We start from the raw sequence: 15,232 nt of genomic DNA, 5'->3' as shown, positions 1-15,232 counted from the left end.
AAACAATTGTTCAGGGTACAGGTTAAAATCCAGTTTCTTATGTCTTCCTTTTCTACATAGACACAGTAACAGTCTGATCTCTCTTTCTTTCCCCTACGTATACCATACAATACTACTCAGCCATAAAATGGAACAAAATAATGTCTTTTGCAGCAACTTGGATGGAGCTGGAAGCCATTATTCTAAGTGAAGTAACTCAGGAATGGAAAACCAAATATCATATGTTCTCAGTTATAAGTGGGGGCTAAGCTATGAGGATGCAAAGGCCTAAGAATGATATAATAGACTTTGGGGATGTAGGGAAAAAGGTTGGGAGGGAGGTGAAGGATAAAAGATTACATATTGGGTACAATGTACACTGCTTGGGTGGCAGGTGCATAAAAATCTCTCAGAAATCACCACTAAAGAACTTATCCATGTAACAGAAAACCACCTGTATCCCAACACTATTGAAATAAAAAAGAAGCACACAAACACACAAAACTTTTAATATAACAAAACAAAGCGTGCATATATAAAGAATACAAGCAATACAAAAGCACAAAAGCATATAAAGCACAGCTGGAAAGTCTCCCTTCTGTTCCTCTGTTCACCCGTATCTTTTCCTCAGATAACTACTGTCTACAACTTGGTGTGTACATTTGCCCAGAATTCTCCCCATGTAAATACAAACATGTTTTCCTTCCTTCTTTTCTTAATAAAAAGATATATATACTATATCATATATATGTATATATATGTATATATCTCACCTCAAGTGATCCTGCAATCTTAGCCTCCTGTATATCTGGGATTACAGGTGGAGCCACTGGGTCCAGCTGAATTAATTATTCTTATCTGTTTCTTTTTTGCTTGGATTGTTATTTTGTCATTTTTTTTTTTTTGGCCTCAAGTGATTCTCTTGCCTCTGCCTCTCAAAGTGTTAGGATTACAGGCATGAGCCATTGTGCATGGCAAGAAATATACCTTTTTTTTTTTTCTGGAAACAGAGTCTCACTCTGTTGCTTAGGTTGGAGTGCAATCTTGGCTCACCGCAACCTCTGCCTTCCAAGTTCAAGCAATTATCATGCGTCAGCCTCCCGACTAGCTGGGACTACAGGTGTTCACCATCACTCCTGGGTAATTTTTGTAATTTTAGTAGAAACGGGGTTTCACACCATGTTGACCAGGCTGGTCTCGAACCCCTGGTCACCCACCTTGGCCTCCCAAAGTGCTGTGGATTACAGGCGTGAACCACCATGCTGAGCCTCGGATTGTTACTTTGTGATTGATTTGTAGGAGCTCTTTATATAATTTGGGCATTAGTGTTTTGAATATTTGTCAGTTATGTTAAGATATTTTCTTCCTGCCTGCTGTATGCTTTTCAACTTCATTTATGGTGGAAAGTTACTGTTCAGGTCTTACTTGATCTCTATATCATTGAATCCCACTGACCTATTCTCCTCTATTCCCTTTGATCTCTCTTGGTCTTGTTTGTTGCTCTATTTCTTAACTTATTCCTCAGATGTTGAGGTTCCTGAGGATTCTACCTCGGTTTTCTTCTCTTCTCACTCTACCTGCTCCCTCTTGGGGAGTCCACTGGTTTTCATGGCTTCAACTGTCATCCAACGTGTGCCAGGGTCTCCCATAGCTACTGCTCCTAACCAGTGTCTCACCTAACTCTGGCATGTCCAAACTCTGACATGCAATTACCTCCTGAAATCTCCCTGAGGCCCCACAGATGTTGCAAATTCAACATGAAGAAAATTAATCTCATTGTATTTCTTGACATGTCTTTCTTCCGAATGGTTCCTCGTTCAATCATCTGCTAAACCAGAAATGTACCTGCTCCTCACTCTTCCTCTCCTTAACATCACTCCTGACTATCTCCTCCTCACCACCTTCACTGAGAGTGTTAGGCAACACTTTATTCTCTCTCACTTCACCTAAGGCAATGGTCATGCAATAGTTGTGAGTTCTAGACTGGGCTGTGTGAGTTAGAATCCACCTACCTAGTCCTGGACCTTTGGTCAAGAGATTTAATCTCACTGGGTCTCAGTTTCATTATCTGTGAAGTGGGTATAATGAGAGCAGCTCCTACATGGGGTTGTTATGTGGATTAAAAGAGTCTAGACTGATAAACACTTAGAATGATGCTTGGTTCTATTAGCTGCGCCTCATCCTCCTCTTCCTCCTCTCCCCCTCCTCCTCTCCTAAATGTTTTCTACCTCAAATAGTTCCCCCTTTAACCCGCCCTCCAATCCACTGCCAGAATGAGCTTCCTAGTATGTGAATTTGATCACTTTCTTTTCTTCTTAAAATTCATCAAGGACCCTGGTTACACTCAGGTAAAGTCAGACTCCTGAGTCGGTCACCTGGCACCCTCCATTTAACTCCTGTTACTTCTCCAACTCTGTCACTTCAGGCTCTCCCCACCCCCCAATACAGAACACTTAACTCCAGCCACAGGGAACCACTTACAGTCCCCTCAATCCCCAAGGAGCTGTTCTGGTTTCCTCTGGGGTCTTGACATGTGTTTCCCTTTTCCCTGGGATGCTCTTTCCCACTCTTTTGGTTTGGCCACTCTCCTTTTGCCTTGCAGATGTAGCCAAGGGTTTATAATTCATCATCCATTTGGCTGCTCCTTCCCCCATGGTGAGGTTCTTGAAAGCAGTGCTTTCATATATATTTTTATCTCTGTATCTCCAAACCAGTCATTGTTTGGCATATCATAGAAGCTTAACACATTTTTTTTTGAGCGCTGAATGAATTGACAGGTAGGGGAAACTGACGTATGTTGGAACATCCCAGTGACATATAATTTAAAGAAATAACTATGTTGCCCCAATTACCCAGGGTATCCCCAGCCTATGAATACAGATGAAGTCACATCAATAGCAACAATCTGGATCACGCTGGCTCAGAGCCCATGTGTTCATGCTGGACTTCAGCTCTGTAATGCGCTCCTCAGGGACTTGGGGGAGTCTATTGGGGTGTCTCCCACAAGCTTCTCTGGGCTTTGCAGTTGCTGTACATGCACCCTAGAGTCACCACTGAAGAAGGATGGGTGCACTTGCAGTGCCAGGCTCTGGGAGGTCTATGGTGATTTTTGTGGAGCTCTCTGCTTGAGAGTCCCCAAAGTCTAACAGACTTTTCTGATTTCTTTTTGGAGCTCTTTTGCTCTCCATTGGACTTAGTGCAGACTCTTCAGGGGCAGTGTTGAGCTACATGTTGGTCTTCAGCATTGCTCTTCTTTACCCCAAACAGTGGGAGAAGGTCCAGCTCCCCGAGTCCTGGCCCCTGATTCCCGTGTGATGAGTTCTCTTCCAGGAGCAGCATCCTTGCTCTGTGAAACAGGCTTTAGCCAGTCCCCCTCCCCACCCCGTGAACATCCAATCAATTCATCAGGAAGGTCTGAATTTTGTGCTGGAGTTCCTGCTAGAATATGACTTCTTCTGCTATAGTAAGAACCCTGCCCTAGTAAAGACATGTGAGTAAGCCTCATTTCCAGAAAGGGACTGCTGCCCTTTAGGGTAGTGGCAATTCTATTGCTCTGCTTGCTCCAGGAGCCCCCCAGTTTCTCCCTTCACCCTGTTATTGTGTTTGCTAAGCAGAAGTTCTCACCAGCTCTCTAGGGCAGAAACTACTGTTGCAAAACTCTTGCTCCATGTGAAGGTAACGGGATGCAATCTGGGCGGCCTAACCCCAAGAGGCTGTCCAGAGCTCTGGTCAGAGCCACAGGATTGCCCAACAGCTGTGGAGGCTCTAGCAGTGCCTGCAAGGCAGAGCAGATAAGGACAGTGTGAATGCCTGTTGGGGGCCACAAAATGTGTCTTTGAACTGTGTACGGCAGCTAATCACCTTATCCTAGAGTGTGGTCTGCACCTCTTCTGAAACAGTTATTCTCAGAAGTACCACAATCAGGTGCCGAGTGAATGACCTACACCTTTCATAAGCCTTCTGGGACAATATAGGGGATGTGATCTTATGTCACACTACTACATAGTCCACATCAATGGTCCTTATCAAAAGTCTGGCCAAATGAACACTGCACAGAGAGTCACCTAGATTCAGCCCTTGCCTCCAGGCGCTCTCAACTTGAGATCAATCAAGAACTATAGTGGTTGGTGGGGAAGGACAAAGAGGCCCAAGTTCTGTGTCTGTGCCTCTTTCCTGCCTTCCAAACCCAGGTGTCCTGGCGGGAGTGGGATGGGGGCAACAGAAACTCTCACACAGTGTTGGTGGGAAGGGCCAATGTACAACCTCTTTGGGCAATAGTTTCTGGTTCCTTAAAAGTTAAACGTGGCCGGGTGCGGTGGCTCACACCTGTAATCCCAGCACTTTGGGAGGCCGACGCAGGCAGATCACGAGGTCAGGAGATCGAGATCATCCTGGCTAACACGGTGAAACCCCGTCTCTACTAAAAACACAAAAAATTAGCTGGGGATGGTGGCGGGCACCTGTAGTCCCAGCTACTTGGGAGGCTGAGGCAAGAGAATGGTGTGAACCCGGGAGGCGGAGCTTGCAGTGAGTCAAGATGGTGCCACTGCACTCCAGCCTGGGCGACAGAGCGAGACTCCGTCTCAAAAAAAAAAAAAAAAAAAAAAAAAAAGGTTAAACATAATGATCCATTCATGTCATTCCTAGGTATTTATGTAAAAGAAACAAGTGTATGTCTACACAAGAGAAACATAAGACAAACAAGCGTACGTCAGCAGAGACTCATGTGAATCTTATTTGTAATAGCCTCAAGTTGGAAACAACTCAGATGTCCATCCACAAGTGAATGCAGAGACAAACTGTGGCATATCCATACGGCGGACACTACTCGAAAATAAAATATGTTCCCGATATGTGTAGCAACAAACAGGAATCTCAACATCATGAAGCTGAGCAGAAGAAGGCAGGCAATAAAGAGGGCGTACTGTATGATTTCACTTACATAAAATTCTAGAAAATGTACATTAGCCTATGGTGACTGAAAGCAGATCAGTGTTTGCCTAGGTATGGAGGGAAAGCAAGGGAGGGAGGCCACAGAGGGTCACAAGGAAACTTTGGGGTGGATAGATATGTTTATGAAGATGGTTCACTGGCGTTTATTAAAATCAAAACTCATCAAATTGTACACTCTGTCATGTTTATCATGTGTCAGTAGTACTTCAATAAAACTGTTAAACATAAAAAGAAACACAGCAATACACACACAGATCCCTGAAGCTGACTCCAGACAAGAAGCTGCGGGAGAGCCCAAGACAGTGCAGGCTTCACTTCTAGTGAATCAGGAAGGGTGGGCACCGGTGCTGGGTGAGTGGGGAGTGTGGAGGAGAAATGTCAGGGCTGCTGGCGTCTTATCTACAGTCATGGATTTGCTGGTCCCAGAGGGACTTTAGAGAGGATGGGGCCCGACTCTTAACGTTAGAGAAGAAGCCCTGAGCACTGAGGGCTTCGCCAAAGTCACCTGGCTCCTTGTGGTAGCTGCATGGCTGGAACCACTCCCCACACCCTACTCTGTCCACAGAGGTGCTGGTGCCTTAGGTCTCCAGTGTCTAGAATTCGGACTGGACAAACAAGAGGGCTGGGAAGAGCTACGGGCAGGGAGTGGATTGAGTGGGATGGGCAAGCGGGTGGGAGGCCAGTCGTGGGCTGGTCTTGGTCAGGTGACCTGGGCTTCTCCTCCCTGGGCACAGGGTGGGCAGCAGCGGTCTCTCTTCTTGTAATCTGCAGAGCAAGCGTGGCAGAGCAGGCCTCCGCAGAGCCTGGAAGGCAGAGGCAGGGAAGCCTGGGGTGGCCTCTGCAGCTGGCACTTCCCCAAGTGGGCACTGAGATCATGGAGTTCCAGCATCTTCAGGTCCACCTGAGATATCTGTTTCTCATCTCCCAGTGGAATGCCCTTGGTCTGTCTCAAGAGGTCTCCCCTCTCCTGAAGGGTGTCCTGATGCCCGACCCCTCCAGAGCCTCCACCTTCATATGGCAGCTTCTCCTGGTGGCTCACTTTCCTCTCTCCCAAGGCTGGTCCTAGCACTGTGCTCACAGACGAAGGAGGGGGAGCAGCTTACACTGTACAGACGCTCCCTTCTGGATGAGAGGCCCATTTCTTGGTCAGTTCTTGGAGGGGGACCCAATCCTGCCCCCTGGACCCCACTCCTTAATAAGTCTGACCCTTCTGCTCTTCTCCTTCGTGGCTCTGCTTAGTGTTGGAAGTCAGATGTGGTAGAATGAGTGGCCAGCTGTAAGTGGCCTTTTATAAACACCCAGTTGCTGTGTCCCTCCCTTCCCTGGGGTGGGTGGGGGCTGTCAGCTAGTGGAAACTGGGCTGTCCCAGAGGGAGGAATCTGTGCCCTTCCCTTTACCTGCATGGATACCGCCGGGACAATCGGCCAAAGATCTTGCTACAGGCCACACAGCACCCAGGGGCCATGGAAGAAAGATGCTGGAGCCTCTGCCACAGGCGGTCCTTCTCTCTGATGGGGGATGAAGGTGGAGAGACATAGACAGAGACAGAGATCAAAAGACAGAAATGGGAAATGACTCAGACAGAGAGACAGAGAGGAACAGAGGGAATCACACAGACAGGAAGAGAGAGACAGAGAGGATGATGGAGGGAATCACATGGACACACACAGAAATAAAAAGAGATTCAGAGACAGGGACAGAAACAAGAGCAGAAATGCAAAAAGACAGAGACACAGCAATGGAGGGGGATACAAAGATGGACAGAGAAAGATGGTTACTCAGAGAGAGAGGGGAAGAGAGAAGGGGAAAGAGGGAGAGAGAGACAGAGAGAGAGAGAGAAAGAGAGACAGACAGAGAGAAAACGAGAGAGAGAGAGAAAGAGAGAGAGAGAGGAAGCCAGAGGATTGGAGAGAGACAGAGAGTGACATAGAGAAGTTGAGAGATATATAGAGGGAGAGAGACACACACAGAGAAATAGACACAGAGACAGAGAAAATGGAGACAGAGGGGAAGAGACAGATATGGAGACAGATGGAGAGATAGAGAAAGAGACACAGGGGCCAGAGAAAGACAGAGAGAAATGAAGAGACAGTGAGAGACACATACAAGAGATCAGAATGCGTCTTGACACCTGGCCTCCTCTTCGCCCAAAATAACCTTGACCCATGATTTAAGGACCCATTATTTAAGCACAAAGGAGTGCTCCCTGATCACAGAGCCCCCTGGGGTTTCTTGCTCCAGACACTTACAGCACATGTTGCCTACTGTCTCTTATCTGGCACTTAGTACAAACTGCCTTGGTATTTATTTGCGTGTATGCCCTTGCAAAACTGATTTCACTGCCTTTTTTTTTTTTTTTTTTTTTTTTTGTGAGAGCATCTAACTCTGTTGCCCAGACTGGAGTTCAGTAGCATGATCACAGCTGACTGCAGCCTTGACCTCCCGGGCTCAGGTGATCTTTACACTTTAGCCTTCCAAGTAGCTGGGACTATAGGCGTGTGCCTGGTTAATTTTTGGTAGAGCTGGGGTTTCGACATGTTGCCCAGACTGGTCTTGAACCCTGCCTCAACCTCCTAAAGTGTTGGGATTACAGGCGTGAACCACCATGCCCCGCCTTCACTCCCTTTTGAAAGGATATTTAGGAAGAAGGGTTCTTTTAAATTTGTATCAAAATAATACATACACGTGATTTAAAAATAAAATCATACAAAAGTGCTCATATCAAAACACCTCTCTCTCGTTCTCAGTGGCAAACCATTTCTGACATCGTTTTGCTTTCTCTCCTTGAAATTGCTTCCATATTTAAGTAATATGCTCCTTTATCTCCTTCTTTGTTTACCAATAGAGAACATTCTCTATAGAGCTCCGTCCTTTGATATCAGAGGATTCAGCTTATTTATTACCATCCTCACTAACTCACCGTCCTCACATAGTTATATTCCTGTTTTTAGTTCCTCTATTGGCTACTATTGTAATTTTTTTCTTTTTTTTTTTGAGACAGAGTCTTTCTCTATCACCCAGGCTAGAGTGCTGTGGCATGACTTTGGTTAACTGCAACCTCCGCCTCCTGGGTTCAAGTGATCCTCCTGCCTTAGCCTCCCAAGTAGCTGGGATTACAGGCATGTGCCACCATGCCTGGCTAGTTTTTATATTTTTAGTAGAGGTGGGGTTTCAGCATGTTGGCCAGGCTGGTCTCAAACTCCTGACCTCAGCCTTGGCCTTCCAAAGTGCTGGGATGACAGGCATGAGTCACCGTGCCCAGGCTACCATTGTAATTTTTACAGAATATACTCACATATTTATTTCTTCATCTACTAACTATAGGTAGTATCCTTATGACTCCTGTTCTGTAATATGATGATGCCAGCATCTCTTCCTTTCAACTCACCTCTTTCCTCCACCTTCTAACTTGCCATCTTTTCTCACAGCATCCAGAATGGTAGCCACTACCCCACATGTGGCTATTTACATTTAATTTAATTAAAATATTAATACATAAAATAAAAACTTTAGTTCCTTAGTTGCACCAGCTCAATATTTCAAGTGCTTCATCTCTACATGTGACTACCGTACTGGACAGCATAAATATACAACCTTTATAGAACATTCTATTGGATTCTATTCTATACATAATATTGTTAAGGTGGTAGCATTTACGTTCTGTTTCTATAATTACATAATTGCTTTCTGTGCTTTGCTTTTAAGTTGATTCTAACATTGAAAAAATTAATGAATAATATTTACATTATTAGATAATATATATACATATTTCTTCCCAACAAGCTAAGATACCTTCTATAACATTTTCCTTCTTGGAAGGTTTTTGGTTTTCTGGGAGTTTTTAATTGTCTTTCTTTTTTCCTTGCATTACTTGCCTTTAACATATTATTTTCCTCCCAATTCTTCATCATTTCAGGTGTTCTCTTGATTCCCTTTCTCCCCAGATACCTTCCTCCTGCGTCCTTGGTCCTTCTGCTACATTCTGGACTGACTGCTCCCTGGGCTTGCTGCCCACTTGTCATCTTGGGAATTCCCTTTTCTTCTCTCCTAGGCTAAAGCGATTTTTTTTTTTCCTGAATTCCACATCTTCTCCTTTCTTGGCTTACTTCCTTGTTTTTCTGGAGCACATCCTCAACTAACTTCCTATGAAAGGCTATGTGGGAGGTAAATTTTCTGAAATCTGTCTATGTGAAAATGTCTTTACTCCACCAACTCCCCCACTTCATTCATGGTTTGTCTGGAAACAAGACTCTAGGGCAAAAGTCAGTTTTTCTCAGAACTTAAAAAGAATTGCACCATAGACTGTTTACATGATTTCTACTTCTTTTATAGGTGATCTGTCTTTTTTTCTAGACAATCTTAGGACATTCTCCTTATCTGTTTTACTGAAATTTCATAATGATGTATCTGTGGGCTTTGTTTTGTTTTTCAATTCTTTGCTCAGTGAAATCTTCAAACTGAAGATCTGTGTCCATCAAAGCTGGGGAATTCTCTCACATCTTAATTTTTGCTATGTTTCATTTGTTTCTCTCCTCACAGTTAGAAAGGACATTGGAATTCAGAGACTGATTATCTGTATGTTTAATTATTTCTCTCCTGACTCCCATCTCTCTATGCTTTTTACTCTACTTTCTAAGAGGCTGCCTCATCTTTCTCTTCTAATCATTTTAGTGAATTGAGAAAAATTCAGTGATCATAATTTTAATTTAATTTTTAATTTCCAAGAATGTTTCTCTTTTGACAGATGCTTTTTATAGCATCCTGTTTCATTTCATCCTGTTTTCATCCTGTTTCATCCTGTTTCATCCTGTTTCAAAAGAAGATGGATCTTTTTCCTTTGTTTATCTTCATCTCTTCCCTTTATGTTCTAGACTCTCCTCAAATATCTGGGGATCCTTGGTTGTCATTTTATGTGTAAGAAAGAGGCAATAAAAGCTGTTTAGAGCTCTGAATAGTGGACAGGAATGGTTGACTAGTGGTTTCCCTTTAGTGGGGACTGGGCAGGGAGCTACCTGCTACAACCAGACACCCATATGCCAGGACAAACTGGTCTTTTATTTGGGGCACTTAAATTCCTTTAGTGAAGGATCTTTTGGTCATTTGCTTGGGAGATAGGCCCGTGAGTGCTGGATATTCTGCATGTGGAGAGGCAGGCAGAAGGCAGCAGGTATGGACTGTTCTTTCTAATGACTTTATCTCTCATCTCACTTCTGCCATCTGTGGCTCTGGGATCTCTGGATCCTACAAAAAACTTGGGCTTCACACAGTATCCACTTCTCCATCTATTTTCCAGCTTCTGGAAATTAGTTGAAATCTCTCCTCTGTGGTTAGCTCCTCCACTTTTCTCTCTGTTTTAGGTTTTAGTCTTTTATAGTCATTTTAGAGAAATTTCAGGATGGAGAATAGATAAGATGTGGGCAGTCCACCATCCTGACGCAGAAGTCAACCTTGGTGGCTATTTTTTTTCCTTTTTCTTTTCGTTTTTTGCTTAGGGTCATATTTTCCATAAGCTTCTGCCAGGGACATTGTATTACATAGTTTAATGTTTCCTGCCTGAGAACCTGTGATTAATCACCTTTGCACTGGGAAACTAGTGCTGATGAACTAGTATATTTTCTTTGGATGGGAAGTGAGATTTAGTCACTCTGTCTTTCCCTTTTTGATCCTGCTACCAATATGCTCAGTGCTGAGTTCTAATGCTAACCCTAATCCCAACACTTTGGGGGATATATACTTTTTGTTTTCAATTACATGTTCCATTTAATTTTCTTTCTTTCTTTTTTTTTTTTGAGATGGAGTTTCACTCTTGTCGCTCAGGCTGGAGTGCAGTGGCATGATCTTGGCTCACTGCAACCTCCGCCTCCCGGGTTCAAGTGATTCTCCTGCCTCAGCCTCCTGAGTAGCAGGGATTACAGGTGCCCGCTAACACGCCCAGTTAATTTTTGTATTTTTAGTAGAGACAGGGTTTCACCATGTTGGTCAGGCTGGTCTCAAACTCATGAACTCAGGTGATTCATCCACCTTGCCCTCCTAAAGTGCTGGGATTACAGGCCTGTGAGCCACTGCACCCGGCCATGTTCCATTTAATTTTCTAGTTTTCTTTAACAATCACGTATATATGTCTTTTATTGTTGGCTATCTTAAATTATTTCATGAGGTCAATACTTCACTTTTTATATCTCTCTTCCTCCAAATTGACAGTAAATCCTTTGGAGGAACTATTCCTTAAATTATTGTTCGTCCTTTCCAAGTTGATGTCTCCTTTTTCTCACCCTTAATACCATTTAGATATTGTGTAAGAGGATTTAGTTCTAAATGACCCCTCACCTGAAATCCTAGCACTTTGGGAGGCCGAGCTGGGTGGATTGATTGAGGTCAGGAGTTCAAGACCAGCCTGACCAACATGGTGAAATCCTTTCTCTACCAAAAATACAAAAATTAGTCTAGCATGGTGGCACGCACCTGTAGTCCCAGCTACTTGGAAGGCTGAGGCAGGAGGATCACTTGAATCCGGGAGGTAGAGGTTGCAGTGAGCCGAGATGGCGCCACTGCACTCCAGCCTGGGTGACAGAGCGTGACTCTGTTAAAAAAAAAAAAAGACCCCTTAGCAACCTTCCAATTTTAATGGAACCTGAGTCCACTGGTCTCCTGTTTCCTGAACTGTATGAGAGGATAACATATGTATGTGAACTCTCTTTCTACCCAACTAAAGGGAAGGAATTATGCTTTCCGCATCTTCCCTGTCTCTTAGTGAGCTTAGTGGTTTGGAGCTGACCCTGGTGAGCCCAGCCTCTGGAACCTAGGACAGCTGACCCAGGGCAGGTCCACAGGACCAGGGCCTGAGGAAGTCCCGTGGGCAGGTAGGTGTAGGACACGTGATCACCTCTGGGTTCTCCCTGGTGTCTTTTTCCTCCTTCTCCCAACTCCTTCTCAACCCATGGTTCTTTTCTCCTCCCTAACCTCAGTAGGTGTGTGTATGTGGGGGTGGGTCTGGGTGGTGGTGTGCATTATTGTCAGGGGACTCTATACAATTAATATGCTATGTGTCCTAGGTGACCAAGTCTGCCTTTTTTTTTTTTTTTAAATGGAGTCTCGCTCTGTTCCCCAGGCTGGAGTGCAGTGGTGTGATCTTGGCTCACTGCAACTTCTGCCTTCCGGGTTCAAGTGATTGTCTTGCCTCAACCTCCCAAGTAGCTGGGACTACAGGCACGCGCCACCATGCCCGGCTAATTTTTGTATTTTTAGTATAGATGTGGTTTCACTGCATTGGCTAGGTTGGTCTTGAACACCCGACCTCATGATCCGCCCACCTTGGCCTTCCAAAGTACTGGGATTACAGGTGTGAGCCACTGCACCCGGCCAAGTCTGTCTTATTTCTGACCCTCAGTTTCCTTTTCTGTAAAATGGGGATAACAGCAGGGAGTGGCTAAAAGAAACAAAAGAGTTAGCGTATATAAAAGTTCTAGAACCCTGCTTGGGAGCTGTGAGTGGAGTAGAATTTTCATGCTCCGGGCTCCACATTCCTTACCGTTCCCCCATCTGTCTCCCCTTTCCCACTGTCCCCGTCCTTACTGGATCAGTTCCAACACCCGCCTCTTCATGGCCTGGACCAAGTCCCGCTGCCCTCCAAGCTCCTCCTGGTACACGGTGTCCCGCCTCTCAGCCTCCTGTTGCTTCTGCTCCAGCTGTGCCTGCAGCTCGGCTCTCTCTTCCTGACACCTGGGTACAGAAGGAAGACTAAGTTCTCAGGGGGCAAAACTCAGCCTTTGTGCCTGAGCTAGGCTGGGCCTCTGCCGGATAGGGAGCCCATGGGAGACACTGGTGATGCCCCCAGTAGCTGAAGTCCACACACATACACACACACACAACAATGCACACCACACCACACACAAAATGCACACACATAATACAATAAAACACAAGAGACCTAACACCCAACAGAACACTTATATACAATACACACAACAGACACAACCCCCACACATTGTAACACACACAATACTACACACAACACATACACACAATGCATATACACAACACAATAACAACACACAATATAACACATACACACAACTCAACATATACACAACACAACACAAATGTAGCCCATACACATAACAGCATTCACACAAAAACACAACGCATACACACAACACAAAACACAATATAACACACACAATGCACTCACACAATACCACACATAAGACAGATACAACACTCAACAGAACACATATACACAACACACACAACATATACACACAATACACACAACACAACAACCCCTATATATCATAACACACACAATACAACACACAGCACACACACAACACATATAGACAATGCAACACATACACAACACACAGTATAACACATACACACAACTCAATATATGCACAACACACATGTAACCCATACACATAACACAACACACAAACACAACATATATGCACAACACACATATAGCACATACTATACAGCATTCACAGACACAGCACACTACATACACGTTCATAATGCACACGTAACAACACATTGTACACACCACACAATCACAATCACACAACACAATGCACGTGCATAACATGCACACACGACACAACACACAACACACGCAATACAACACAAAATGCAACACAGCATATACACAACACACAGCACACACATCTACAACACAACACACACCCTAATACACACAAAGTATAACAGAACACGTATACACAACACAGAAGACACACAACGCTACACGCATATAATTTATACATATAATACAATACATACACACACCACAACACACCACATATCACAACATATATAACGCACACACAATACAATACATACAACACAACACATATATAATGCACACACCACACACATAAACAGAACACAAACAACACAACATATAAACACACACTTGCACAACACATACAACAGACATCCATAATGCAGACACACAACTCAACATGCACACAATGTGTGTGCGTTTACACACATACATACAATGCACACACCACACACTGAACTGCACACTGAGTGTTGCCTGACACCTGCAAACTGACTCCTCACCAACTATTTAGAGAAATGAAAACAGGGCCCTGCCCTGAGTGTTCCTTTAGAGGGAGGGGATGAGCCAACATTTCCTCCTCCCGGCTTTGTTTTCAAACATTTCCATTTAAAATGTAACTTTCTTGAAAGGTGTGTTCACTATCATGGCTGCTCTCTGGAGGGAAGGCAGATACCTGGGAACCCAGGCTGGAGGGTCGGTGCCCAGCTGGAAATAATTGTGTGTGGAAGGGGAACAGTGAAGGATTTAGAGCGATTTTTTGCTTTAAAATATTTTTTAAAAAGTTATGTTACATTGTCTTTTCAATTAAAAAGAGATAGTAAAAATATGGCTTTCCTAAATTTGTTTCAGTTTTGGGCTTGGTAGCGTCTCAGTTCCACTCTTGGTTTTTCTTTTTGTCTGTAGTGGTTTTCTGAAAAGTTCCAAGAAGACCACTAGACTGGAAATAAAAAAGACCCGGTCCCAGGGCCCAGCCTCTGGCTCAGTTGGGAGGCCCCTGGCTCAGCTGGGAGGGCGTTGCAATGGCAGATGGCACGGGTGAGAGTCCCGGTGCTCAGGATGCATGTATGTGTCTGTGCCGGTGTGTGTCCTGGGGCCTGAGCGTGTTTGAGTGGAAGAGGCTTGCAAGAGGCTTGACAATGAATTGAACATGCAATTTTAAAACACCCCCTTTTAGCATGTTGCAGGGAAGAAAGTTGGGTGGGTCATGACATCAAACTGTTAGCAGCCCAGCCACTGACATTCCAGAGTTCAGTCACTGCAACCCCAAGAGCGTTCTGGTGCTCAGGCACGGAGCAGGGCCATGTTTTTAATTTTAATGAACATTCTAGTCTTTTGGCACCTCATTTCTTAGCTGCTGACTTTAATTTTCCCGAGCCAGTTTACTTGCCCTGTGATCCTGGGCCCTTAATGCGATCACTGTGGTGTGTGCATTATGTCTCTCGGGTGGGAGAGAACACTTACTTAGCACCTACTGTGTGCCAAGGGATGTTTAGGTGCCAGGAATAAAGCAGAGCCTATGGATCTTACAGTGTTTGCGGCAGGGGTAAAATAAATGATAGACTCGTAAAATAACTAAACTAAGTGCTACGACAGAGACAAAGGAGAGGCTAAGACAGAGACCACGGAGGGCTCTTGGAGAGGCTCCTCAGACAAGGTGAAATGGAAGCTGAACTAGAAGATGAAAAATCAGCAATGTAGAGCCAGGCGTGGGCACATGCAAAGGTCTGCAAGTTGGAA

At 44.6% G+C, this 15,232-nt stretch overlaps 1 protein-coding gene across 1 annotated transcript in view; it reads right to left on the bottom strand.

The window, feature by feature from the left end:
* Positions 1-4,664: 4,664 nt before the first annotated feature.
* RUFY4 (RUN and FYVE domain containing 4) overlaps positions 4,665-15,232 on the bottom strand; it is a 22,603-nt gene continuing 12,035 nt past the window's right edge. Inside the window, exons 10-12 of the mRNA XM_038001542.2 lie at positions 12,505-12,651; positions 6,330-6,440; positions 4,665-5,735 (exon numbers count right to left, since the gene is read on the bottom strand). Of these exons, the coding sequence (XP_037857470.2) occupies positions 5,633-5,735; positions 6,330-6,440; positions 12,505-12,651 (361 nt within the window). The 3' untranslated portion in view covers positions 4,665-5,632. The remainder of the gene's footprint in view (positions 5,736-6,329; positions 6,441-12,504; positions 12,652-15,232) is intronic.

Source organism: Chlorocebus sabaeus, chromosome 10, assembly GCF_047675955.1.
Source record: "Chlorocebus sabaeus isolate Y175 chromosome 10, mChlSab1.0.hap1, whole genome shotgun sequence".
Classification (NCBI taxonomy): domain Eukaryota; kingdom Metazoa; phylum Chordata; class Mammalia; order Primates; family Cercopithecidae; genus Chlorocebus; species Chlorocebus sabaeus.
Note: the sequence above shows the minus strand (reverse complement) of the source record. Positions and strands in the feature narration are given on the sequence as shown.